This window comes from Chiloscyllium punctatum, chromosome 25 (genome assembly GCF_047496795.1).
Source record: "Chiloscyllium punctatum isolate Juve2018m chromosome 25, sChiPun1.3, whole genome shotgun sequence".
Taxonomy (NCBI): Eukaryota; Metazoa; Chordata; class Chondrichthyes; order Orectolobiformes; family Hemiscylliidae; genus Chiloscyllium; species Chiloscyllium punctatum.
The window spans coordinates 21,701,653-21,714,342 of record NC_092763.1 but is presented as its reverse complement, the minus strand read 5'-3'; the positions used below and the strand labels follow the sequence as shown (position 1 = coordinate 21,714,342).

The 12,690-nt window shown below is 42.3% G+C and overlaps 1 protein-coding gene and 1 pseudogene across 2 annotated transcripts in view; one reads left to right on the top strand and one right to left on the bottom strand.

Moving 5' to 3' along the window:
- The window catches only part of LOC140495621 (sodium- and chloride-dependent neutral and basic amino acid transporter B(0+)-like), a 228,720-nt pseudogene that overhangs the window by 42,693 nt on the left and 173,337 nt on the right, over positions 1 to 12,690 (top strand).
- LOC140495745 (sodium- and chloride-dependent neutral and basic amino acid transporter B(0+)-like) overlaps positions 8,969 to 12,690 on the bottom strand; it is a 31,297-nt gene continuing 27,575 nt past the window's right edge. For both annotated transcript variants that reach the window (XM_072594798.1, XM_072594799.1), the window contains one exon: positions 8,969 to 9,622. In XM_072594798.1, the coding sequence (XP_072450899.1) occupies positions 9,485 to 9,622 (138 nt within the window). In that variant the 3' untranslated portion in view covers positions 8,969 to 9,484. The remainder of the gene's footprint in view (positions 9,623 to 12,690) is intronic.

Below are 12,690 nucleotides of genomic sequence, written 5' to 3'. Positions count from 1 at the left end.
CTTGTTTCCAACCCTTTCCTGGAAATCTCTGTGACATGTGTGGTTGTCTAAATCAGGCATTTGTCAAGCTACACAACAAGGAAGCAGCGAGATACCATCACTCGCTCTGTCCTATCTTCAGGGCAGCTTGTTTATTGTTGAAGTTCACCTTGTACAGGGTGGCCCAGATGAACAGGTTAAAGCAGAGAAGGGAGAGCTCCGGATTTCAAACAGGATAAGTAAATTGATCCCTGTCACCAACTGATCAATCTTTCTCTCCCATTCTGGGAACAAGGGTTTGTCCATCCCAGCACAAATCAGAAACATGAGCTTTTCCTGGAATGAATTCTTCTTGGGCGATGAAGGTAACGTGGAATTTGAAACACAAACAGATCAATCATGACCGTATTGATGGTGGAGCAGGCTTGAGGGGCTGAATAGTCTATTTCTGCTAAGGACTTGTAAAATATGAAAGTGAAGTGTTCATAACAAACCCTAAATATAGAAACATGTGAACAACAGCAAAAATAGGCTAATTTTCTCTAATCTTATTACAAATCACTTGTTAGGGATACGATTAATACTGATAGAAACCAATGAAGGGTAAAGAGTAAGGTGTTTCCAATGTAAAGAGCAGGGATATAAGTGTTATTAATTAATAACTTATAAAATACACCATTGAGTTAAATGATATAGAGATGGCCACTTAGGTGATGTGTTGCAGCTGTAGCATGTGGGTGCTGCTTGTCTCCTAAAGAAATCCAGTTATATTGGATCAGCTCAAACACTCATTATAGTACCACAGATGAGGCTCCTTAATAAGCTGAGAGCCCATTGTGCTGGATGTACAGTATGACCATGGATAGTGGATTGGTGAGCTGATAGAAGACCGACAGCAGTATCTTGTAGGGATTTGGGTGATATGGATTTGGCAAAGTTTATTCCTGAATTGGATGAGAACTCTAGCAAGGGTCATCCTGATGTCGGGAGGATCATGGGCTACTTTTTTATTCTTTTAGTAAGCAGTGAGCTGAGTCTGTCACTCGGCAGGGATGAGTTCCTAATTAATGGGGTTATTGTCTGTTAAGCAGCTTTCTAATGGCACTGCACGCCTAATTAATATTCAGCTTCCTATCTTAAGCAAACTCCCCAAACAAGCTCAACATTGAGAAAACTTGACCTGGAGATTAGAGTGCGGATGTAGTGAATTCAGCTTGTTACCTGCTCCAAATGACCTAAATATTAGGCACTGAGGTCTGAGAGATCACTCCAAGGACACCAGCCACATACACTTCACGTTCATGGGTATTGGATCTGATATGTACCAACCCCTAAGACCCTGCTGAGCCTTCTCAAACATTTCTACACTTCAATCCTGCACCACGGTCTGCCCCAGTAACTATCGTTGTAATACTGCAGCCAGCACACTCAGGGACATGAACCCAGCTCATGGAATGGCTCAGGCAGCATCTCCAGGCTAGTCACTTGCTGTCCCAGTGCTCACTCATTCTGAGCAGGCCTGGATGCTCACATCCCACCCTTGCCTTGCGTTTGTGTGTTTGCTACCTCAGCCAGAGATATTACTCCTGTCTCTCCTTGCCATTTAGTGAGACACAAAGTAAGGAATCTTCTTGTGGTTGTCAGCAGGACTCCATCAAATCAAGAGGGGTATACATTACTCAGGGTGCTGGCATGGGCAGTCTCTGATATCAATCCCATGGGCTTAGACATGGACAACCAGCTGCTCAGGGTGGTCAACATCAGGATTTTCTCCACATAGGGGTTAGGAACTGAATGTAGGTCAGTCCACCATCTGGCTTGAGTCTTTCTGCTCTATTGTGGGCTGCTTATTTCCTGGAATGAGACAGAAGCAGGTATTAATGGAGATGAAAGGAGGTGTCCCAATTGTTACTGTTAGTGCAGGTGGGAGGTGTCCTGAGTGAACAGGCAGTGTAGAGGGACTGCAAGTTTAACAGGTTAGGTGTGAGTGAGCAGAGAGGGAGAGATTGCAAGCTGTAGTGGGAGTGGTAGGGCATGAGTCTCAGTGGAAGGTGGGTATAGCAGGAGGGTTACGGTGAGATATCAAAGATGGTAGCACTTAGGCTAGCAGAGTGGAGAAGATTATTGACTTCCTTCTTTCACAGCTGGGGCTTCTGCCAGATGGCTGAGACTACACTGATCCAGGTGGCAACCTTGGACCAGGTTGACATGTCATGCTCATACCAATCCAGGGGTAAGAAGAAATCCCACCTCAACACCACACTATGCAGTAGAACCTTTAGATCCCTACCCATCAGACAGGACACTCATTCCCCCTGCCTGCCTGCCATGTCTGGGAACAATATAAGTAACACTGTAGGGTTGTTCTAGACTGACAGTGCTTGTCTGGATACTTATCAGGCTTTTATTGATGTTGTAACCACAACATGTGGAGCTGCCAGTATTGGACTGGGTGGACAAGGTCAGAAGTCACATGGCATCAGGTTATAGTCCAACAGGATTATTTGAAATCAAAAGCTTTCAGAGCGCTGCCCCTTCATCAGGTGAAGTGAAGCACACAGGCATAGAGTTTATAATCAGAAAGATCAAAAGATTATACAAAGGAAGGAATCTTGTTGTGGTTGTTAGCAGGACTCCATCAAATCAAGAGGGGTATACATTACTCAGGGTACTGGCACCCTAAGTCATGGGCAGTGTCTGATATCAATCCCATCTGCTTAGACATGGACAACCAGCTGCTTAGGGTGGTCAACATCAGGATTTTCTCCACATAAGGGGTTAGGAACTGAATGTAGGTCAGCCCAGCACCTGGCTTGAGTGGGCTGCTCTATTGTGGGCTGCTTAGTTCCTGGAATAAGGAAGTGGAGTGTTGACAGACTGAATAATAGGTCTCTGCAGGTGATCAAGAGTGTCAGCTGGTGTGAATAGTAGGTGAAGGGATGACCTATAATCTGATTCATTAAGAAAGAGAGATAATTACACAACATTAAAATAAGGCGGTTCTGGAGACAAACCAAATGACTGGAATAAGGTGTGACTGACATAGGTGTAAGAGTCACACACCGAGGGTCGAACCAAAGTAACAGGTACTAATCCAAAACTGTACAAACTAAATAAGGTAGAAAGATCATAACAAGTTATCAAGGTGATGGTGTTAAAACCGGACAGTAAGGAAGATACAGAACAGTGTAATGGGATTACATGTAGTGCGACATTAAACCAAGATCATGGTTGAGGCCATCTTCATGGCTGCAGAACATACATCATACCAAAAGACAAACAAATTGATTATCATCCTCTGAAACCATCCAGTACAGCCCAATGGCTGGTTGTAACAATAGGAGAGATCTGTGATCAGTGAGAGAAAATTGGGACCTGTACCATTGTGATCTAGGGCCCCAGATTCCAAAGTGTGTCTGTGTGTAACTGTTTTTGCAGGTTGTTATGACATGGAGACAGACAGCCTATCCCTGTATTCACAACACAGTAAAATTTAAATAGTGACTCTCAAAATTGACCCCAATAGTTCGTAACGTGACCTTTCATATAACCATTATCTGACTTTGTGAAGAATTGATACCAAAAAACAAGTTTATAGCTTAAACAACAGAATTAACAATTGGTTTATTACAATATCTTTAACACCGCAATATTAAACAGCAAGTAACCTAACTGATGTCTATGAATTTAACCCAATCTTCTTTTCTCGAGCCCCCACACAATTACACGGATAAATTGAAAGAAACGTTAAAGAGAAGTAACTGGCCAGTTCAATCACACAAACTCACTGATTTGTGACATCACACATATGGTATTGTAAGTTGCTTGGTTTCAAAAGACACCAGTTCAAACAAATAGCTTCCAATAGGTTTCAAGGATTATTTGTTTAATTCTTAGAGTGGAAATTCTATTCACTGAACTTTTAATAAATTGGTTATGGAAGGAATAACCAGAGAACATTCAAACCTCTGTCCTGTAGCTTTGGAAGCCACGATGTTCTGACAACAACAGAGTGAAAAACCAATTCAAATTTTGCTTTCTCTTTGTGTTTCTCTACATCATTCCCATGTTTACACTATTTAGCACCAATTAATATCCAAATATCTGCCATCTGACAAAGCCTCTCTAGAGTTGAAATACCTGTAGATTTCTTAGAACAAGAATTAATTTCCAGGCCTGCCCTCAAAACCACAAACAGATGCTCACTGTCCAAAGGTCACCTTTAGCTTTCAGCTTCCAACTCCAAACTAAAAATGGCACATGAATAAATAATGAAGCTCTCAACAAGATTCAGGATTCTCTATAAATAGCTGAGTACCGTTTGCCTGTGCAGTTTCCTTGCTCTACAGTATTGATGTCGAAACTTAGTACCTGCTGTCTGGCCAACTCTCTCCACTGGTTACATTAATGTTTCTTTAGGGTTCTTGTTACAAAGAGACTTCTTGTGGTAAGGTTGACCTTCCTGTCTTAGGTTGAACTGCTTTGCTTCCAGATTTTTGCTTCTTCTGCAATCTACATGACTTTCTCTAAAGGAAAATTTTATTTGGACCACAATAAAGCTGACAAAGTCTTATCAATGTAAAAAATCACTCAACACCAGGTTATAGTCCAAAGGGTTTATTTGGAAGCACTAGCTTTCGAAGCACTGCCTCTTCATCAGGTGGCTGTGGAACAGGACTGTAAGACACAGAATTTCTCACGAAATGATTATTGTGTCATGGAGATGTAATGATATATTAAATAAATTTGGATTCAGTTTTTCATCTTTTAGAATGGGATATACTTGTTTTGGTTCTTTAATACGTAAATCCCAGAACTTCTTTTAAGTTACATTCTCAAGATATCTTCAGCTTTTCTAACACAGGGTGCCACCTCAGCTCAGACTCAGTGAGCTTAACCTCACTGAAGTTAAAAATCATACAATACCTGGTTATAGTCCCACAGGTTTAATTGGAAGCACACTAGCTTTCAGAGCGACGCTATAAATTCTGTGTTAGGATTGAGCCCTCCACTACCGCCTGATGAAGGAGTATCGCTCCGAAAGCTAGTGCTTCCAATTAAACCTGTTGGACTATAACCTGGTGTGGTGTGATTTTTAACTATGTACACCCCAGTCCAACACTGGCATCTCCAAATCCTCACTGAAGTTGTGAGGATAAAGTCCATCTGCGTCCCAATGTTGATTCAGACTGGTTCTATTTCTAAAGTCTTATTAATTAAAGTAATTCCAATAACAATTTTATTTCTAATGAAGGCTGATTTGAAGACTTCATAGTCGTATTTTTCCATTTATTTGGATAGAACATAGAACATTACAGCGCAGTACAGGCCCTTTATCCCTCGATGTTGCGCCGACCTGTCATACCAATCTGAAGCCCATCTAACCTACACTATTCCATGTACCTCCATATGCTTGTCCAATGACGACTTAAAAGTTGGCAAATCTACTACTGTTGCAAGCAAAGCATTCCATACCCTTACTACTCTCTGAGTAAAGAAACTACCTCTGACATCTGTCCTATATCTATCACCCCTCAATTTAAAGATATGCCCCCTTGTGCTCACCGTCACTATACTTGGAAAAAAAACCCTGTCCACCCTATCTAACCCTCTGATTATCTTACATGTCTTTATTAAGTCACCTCTCAACCTTCTTTTCTCTAACGAAAACAGCTTCAAGTCCCTCAGCCTTTCCTTGTAAAACCTTCCCTCCATACCAGGCAACATCCTAGTAATCTCCTCTGCACCCTTTCCAAAGCTTCCACATCCTTCTTATAATGTGGTGTACACAATAGAACTGTACACAATACTCCAAGTGCGGCTGCACCAGAGTTTTGTACAGCTGTAGCATAACCTCATGGTTCCGAAACTCAATCCCTGTGTTAATAAAAGTTAAAACACCGTATGCCTTCTTAACAACCCTGTCAACCTGGGTGGCAACTTGCAAGGATCTGTGTACCTGGACACCGAGATCTCTCTGCTCATCTACTCTACCAAGAATCTTACCATTTGTCCAGTACTTTGCATTCCGGTTATTCCGACCAAAGTGAATCACCTCAGACTTGTCCACATTAAACTCCATTTGCCACCTCTCAGCCCAGCTCTACAGCTTATCTATGTCTCTCTGTAACCTACAACGTCCTTTGTCACTATCCACAACTCCACCGACCTTAGTGTCATTTGCAAATTTACTAAACCAGCCTTCTACACCCTCATCCAGGTCGTTTATGAAAATAACGAACAGCAGTGGACCCAACACTGACCCTTGAGGTACACCACTGGTAACTGGACTCCAGGATGAACATTTCTCATCAACCACCACCCTCTGTCTTCTTTCAGCAAGCCAATTACTGATCCAATTCGCTATATCTCCCACAATCCCATTCTTCCGCATTTTGTACAATAGCCTACTGTGGGCAACCTTATCGAATGCCTTCCCGAAATCCATATACACCACATGAACCATTTTCTGTGAATGTTGAACACATCTGATAAATATTGCATTTTCTAAACTTTAAATTTGAACTTTTTAAAAAATATATATTCATTTGTGGGATGTGAGCATTGCTGGCCAGGCCAGCATTTATTGCCCATCCCTAATTACCCAGAGGTCAGTTCAGTGTCAACCACATTACTGTTGTTCTGGAGTCACACACCAGATAGGGATGGCAGTTTGCTTCCCGAAAGGACATTTGTGAACCAGATTGGTTTTTCTGACAACCTGAATGGTGTTATAGTCATTGTTAGACCCTTAATTCCAGATCTTAATTGAATTCAAGTACCACCATCTACCATGGCGTGATTCAAACCTGGGTCTCCAGAACATTATCTGGGTCTTTACATTAACAGAACAGTCCAGCAATAATACCACTAGGCCATTGTCTCCCATGTAATTGTGGAATACTTGCAGAACTTCAGCAATTTTTTCTGATGGAACTTTTATGACTTGGCAAGCTGGATCATTGAATATAAAAGAGCGTTTGCTTGTTCAGCCTCCAATTCAGAGTCGAGTTTGGAGGCAATTCTGTACCTGAAGAACTGTTTTCTCCAAGGTGTCCAATTGTGTGTATTATTTACCCATTTCTGAAATGATAACTTACCAGAAATACTGCTGCCTTACTTTCCTAATGTGATATTTATCTTCTTTTTTAATGATGCAGTTTCTCAATATTGTTTTATTCTCTTGACCTTAAAGGATTTCTATTTTGCAGCATAACAAAGCTGTTACTGTGTATTGCTGTCCAGTAGGTTTTTCTCATGTTTAAATGGTCAAAGTAGATTATTCCCACCTTGTTTGCAAATTAATGATTGGGTCTCACATCTTTGTGGCATAATAAATATTTTCCATTTTCTGCTGCATGTGGATTTAAAGATAATCCCATTCATTTTAATGTGTTCTAGCAGATGAATCTCACTCTATTGATTCTGTCTTGCCAAACATTGCCATGAGTTAATATTCTAGAAATTGTGTCGGAGATACCTTCAAAGCTCACCAGAACCTGCACCACTGCTCACCATGTCACAGATTGCTCATACTATCAGTCTATCAAGGCAGGCCATTGATGGGTCACATCCACCATATCTTTCCTGGCAGTGATTTGAAAGGCTCACTTTGTTGAGTGTGGTCGAGGAAAATCACTTGGTCATCCAACGAGAAGAAGCCCTTATCCTAAACAATGAGTTGTTTATTAAAGTTAGCAACTGGGTACACATTCCACTGAGAGTAAGACCATAACTCATAGGATCAGAAATTAGGCCATTCAGCCCATTGAGTGTGCTCTGCTATTCAATCATGGCTGATATGTTTCTCAACCCCATTCTTCTGCTTTCTCCCCTTAATCCTTGATCCCCTTGATACTCAAGAACCTATCTGTCTCAGTCTCAAATATACGCAATGGCCTGGACTCCACAGCCTTCTGTGGCAGTGAACTCCATGGATTTACCACTCTCTGGCTGACGTAGTTTCTACTTATATCTGTTCTAAGAAGTCTTCCCGTAAATCGAAGGTTGTGCTCTGGGGTCCTAGTCTCAATGGAAAAATCTTCCCAACATCTACTCTGTCTAGCCCCTTCAGTATTCTATAAGTTCAATTAGATTCCCCCTCATTCCTCTAAATTCCATTGAGTATAGACCCAGAGTCCTCAAATGGTCCTCATATGTTAAGCTTTTCATTCCTCGGACTATTCTCGTTAACCTCCTTTGAACACGTTCCAGGGCCAGAACATCCTTCCTGAGGTGTGAGGCCCAAAACTACACACAATACTCCAAATGTGGTCTGACTAGAGCCTTATACAGCCTCAAAAGTATAGCCCTGCTCTTATATATTAAAGCCCTCTCAAAATAAATGCATTTGCCTTCCTAAATACTGACTCAACCTGCAAGTTTAATTTGAGAGAATCCTGGACTAGGACACCCAAATCTCTTTTGCACTTCAAACTTATGAATTTTCTCCTCATTTAGAAAATAGTCCATGCCCCTATTCTTCCTACCAAAGTGCATGACCTCACACTTTCCCACGTTGTACTCTGTCTGCCAGTTCATTGCCCACTCTCCTAACCTGTCCATATCCGTCTGCAGCTTCTCCGTCTCCTCAATGCTACCCATCCCTCTACATATCTTTGTACCATCTGCAAGTTTAGCCAGAATGACCTCAGTTCCTTCACCTAGATCATTAATGTATAAACATCCATTGGCTGTCCTTGATCTAACCTGCTCATTACTTCTTCAAAGAATTCTATCCACAATGTACAGAGACTGGAAATCCTGTGTATTATCACCAGGACTCAGGAAGGAACATGTCTGAACACTCATGATGCAGGAACTCGAATGCTCAGTAATTCTCACCAGCCCCACCCTACCCAAAATTGATGCCCATATTTACAGCGGGCACAGGAAATTTTAGCAAATTTCACCTCAACAGCAACCTCCCCCCTCTCCCACCATGGTAGACATTGTTAAAGAGACTGAAAAGAGGACATCAATAGTAGGTTTTATTAATCAAAATCCTATCCTTTCACTCAAATCAGGATGACATCTTCAATATGGCAGTTCTTAACATATTCCTCAGCTTTAACTCTTTCCGCACCTTCTTTGACAAATATTAGTTTGGATCAGATCCGACTGCACCAGACCAGTGGTTATTGGCTGGGAATCCAGGCAGTGCAGACTGTAAGTGGGGGCTGTGAGAGCAGGAGCTCCTGTCCACAATGTACAGAGACTGGAATCCTGTGTATTATCACCAGGACTAAGGGAGAAACATGACTGAACACTCATGATGCAGGAACTTGAATGCTCAGTAATTCTCACCAGCCCCACCCTGCCCCAAATTGATGCCCATCTTTATAGTGGGCACAGGAAACTTCAGCAAACCTTATACCTGGATCTTGGCTGAGGTGCTGATTGATCAAGGGAGCACTCAATGAAGTGACACTGATTGTACTCCAGAATGGCTGTGGAATTTCAGGACCAATGTTTACAAATTGAACAGGAATTTTCCTTTGGGTTTTCACTTCTCAGGAATGACCAGAAGGTGCACACAATTTGGGTCTTCTGTAAAGTCAGGCTTCTTCCTGTATCTTTCCCCTCTGTGTTGTTCCAAGGAGGGACCCCAATCAGGAGCTGATGTGCAAGCAGCAGATATTTTCTGTGAATGGAAAAGTAAAATGTTTAATCATTTCTGCTGGATTTTCACCCACTGTTAAATGGAAAAGAAATCTGGTTCCCAATCAGATTATTCTGAAGTTTGTTCCAACACCTGGTGAATCATGTTATACTGAATAATGTTTAACATATATGTTCACAAAGATTATACTTACATCCATACACACTAATTGATTGTGTTATACATTGGCAGTGAGACAGACTGAAGGAAATTGGACATAGCATTACATTTATCCCTGGTGAAATGACATTACTGCAATGCATTAAATGTAAAAGGTAAGAGACAGTGTGAGATGTAGAGGTTTAGGGATGGAATTCCAACACTTAGCGTCAAGCCTGCTAAATACACAGACACCAATAGAGGAGTGATAGAGGCAGCTCTCACCTTTTCCCACCCTCAATGCCCTCCCCTTACCATGAAGGTCCACAATTGCAGGGAGAATTAACTGAGGCTCTAGGTCTATAATGTTGCAGACTGGACACAAGCAGGTGGGAGAGCAGTGGAACAGCAGCTGAAGGGAGGTCATGGGGCCTCCTGCTGCAAAGCTGCTTCTGCTGGACTGTAAGAATCTGCTGTTTGTAACAACCTCAAAGAGCAATCTCTTAACTATTGTATTAGGGTTTTCGTACCCTGGGCACCCTTGTAATGATGTCACAGAGCAAATCTTCATTGGGAAGAGATACCATAGTGTGAGTTGAATTAAGAAAGACAGAAATTCTGAGTGAATTAGGCAGAGTCCCAAAATCTAACATTGTTTACATTAGAAACACTTGCAGAGAAGCACATGGAGTAGACTGACTAGCAATGACATAGGGATCACAGAATAGTTTATCAATAGTCCTCTGGAATTACGGAACCTGTGCATTGCAGAGAAAAGGCACATTTTGTCAAAACTTTTGTCTTGCATTCATCAGAACATTTTGCAAGAATCCCAAATAATTCAAGGTGAGAAACAAAATTTATGCGACATGAATGGTTGCTAAATTGAACTCCAATTGGCAGAGACGATGATATGAGGAATACTCCCAGTAATGCTGATTAGCAGTTAACTGCCAGGTTTTAATTAAAGAATTTGGAACTTTTCTTCATGGAGAGGAGAAGGCTCAGTGGAGATTTGATTGATGTTTTCAAAATCATGGGAGGTCTGGAATTCATTGACAACGTTAAATAAAAAAACAGTGAGATTGATCTTAAAAGACGTGTACTAAAATCAGGAAATGTTTTTTCTGGACGTTACTAGAAAACTATTGAATCCCATCTCCCATTGCTGCCACCTCTTGTCACAGTCAGATAAACGTAAAGATCTGCAATGCAGAAGACATCATTCTGAATCTGAGGGATAGATTTGAGACAGTCCAAACTCTGACTCTGTAAGATACTTAAATAGTACATGAATTGCTTGAGAATTTAGTGCGCTCAAACTGACAAACTATGATCCATGAACTGTGAACACAAAATACAGAACAAAGTGGACCTTTCATTTTATATTTGCTAAATTAAGAATACCTGCAGTTTGCAAGATATTGTAATTATTTGCAAGCTGACATCTTCATATTTGTGCAATTATTTTAAAACAAAAAAACAAAGAAAATTACACTACAGGAACAGGGTCTTCGGCCCTCTAAGCCTGCATTGATCCAGATCTTCTATCTAAACCTGTCGCCTATTTTCTCGGGATCTGTATCACTCTGCTCCCTGTCCATTCATGGATCTGTCTCGGTACATCTGAAATGATGCTATCATGCCCACCTCTACCACCTCCGCTGGCAACGTGTTCCACGCACCCACCACCCTCTGCATAAAGAACTTTCCACACATATCTTTCTTAAACTTTTCCCCCTCAGCTTGAACTCATGACCCCTAGTAATTGAGTCCCGCACTCTGAGAAAAAAGATTCTTGTTATCCACCCTGTCAATGTCTCTCATTATTTTGTAGACCTCAATCAGGTCCCCCCACCTCCACCTATCTAATGAAAATAATCCTAATCTACTCACTTCTCTTCATAGCTAGCACCCTCCATACCAGGCAACATCCTGATGAACCTCCTCTGTACCATCTCCAAAGCATCCACATCCTTTTGATAATGTGGCGACCAGAACTGTACGCAGCATTTCAAATGTGGTTGAACCAAAGTTGTACAGGGGAACCTCGATTATCCGAACGTGATGGGCGGGCACTATTTCGTTTGTATAATCGATTATTTGGTTAATCGATTAAATGCCTTTCCTCTGGGGGTTTGGAGTTAAAATCTTCTCGTTCAGGAGACTGCAGCAGCACACAACACGCGAGGCCCCACCCCCTACCCCGTTCAACACGGACTCCCCCACAACCCCATGCAACACCGACCCCGCCTCCAGCACCGTCCAACACCTCCTCCCCGCCCCAAACCCCATCAAACACTGCTGCCCACCCCAACCCTGTACAACACCGACCCCCACCCCAAGCCGCATGCAACACTGCCCCCTGCCCCCAACCCCTACAAAACCGCATCCCCCCCCGCCCCAACACCTCCCCCTCTGCCCTGAACCCCATCCAACACCTCCCCCTGCCCACCCTGAACGCCATGCACACCCACCCCCCTCTCCGGGGCAGCTGGACTGAACACCAACAAGACTGCTGCTGCTACAACTGCCTTTGTGGGGTAAGTCTCCAAATAGCGTATACATACACACACTCACACAGCCTCACATACAACTTTTTATTGCAACTACTTGACAGGTTCCACCTTTACCCTGTACAGGACACTGTTGGAGAGATTATGTGGGGAAGGGGGTGTTCAGGGTACACCCCTGTGTAGAACTCCAGGGAAAGTATCGGGAGAGAGAGAGAGGGTGGGAGGTCAGTCAGTTGGAGATGGTGCCTGTTTAATTACTGTAAACAAAAGATGCGATCTCTGTTGGAAACACATCTTTGATGTAATGTTTCCATCAGGACCTCGAGATCTCCTTCAGATAATCTGACTTTTGGATAATTAGTATTCGGATAATCGAGGTTCGTCTGTATACAACTGTAACATGACCTGCCAACTCTTGTATTCAATACCCTGTCT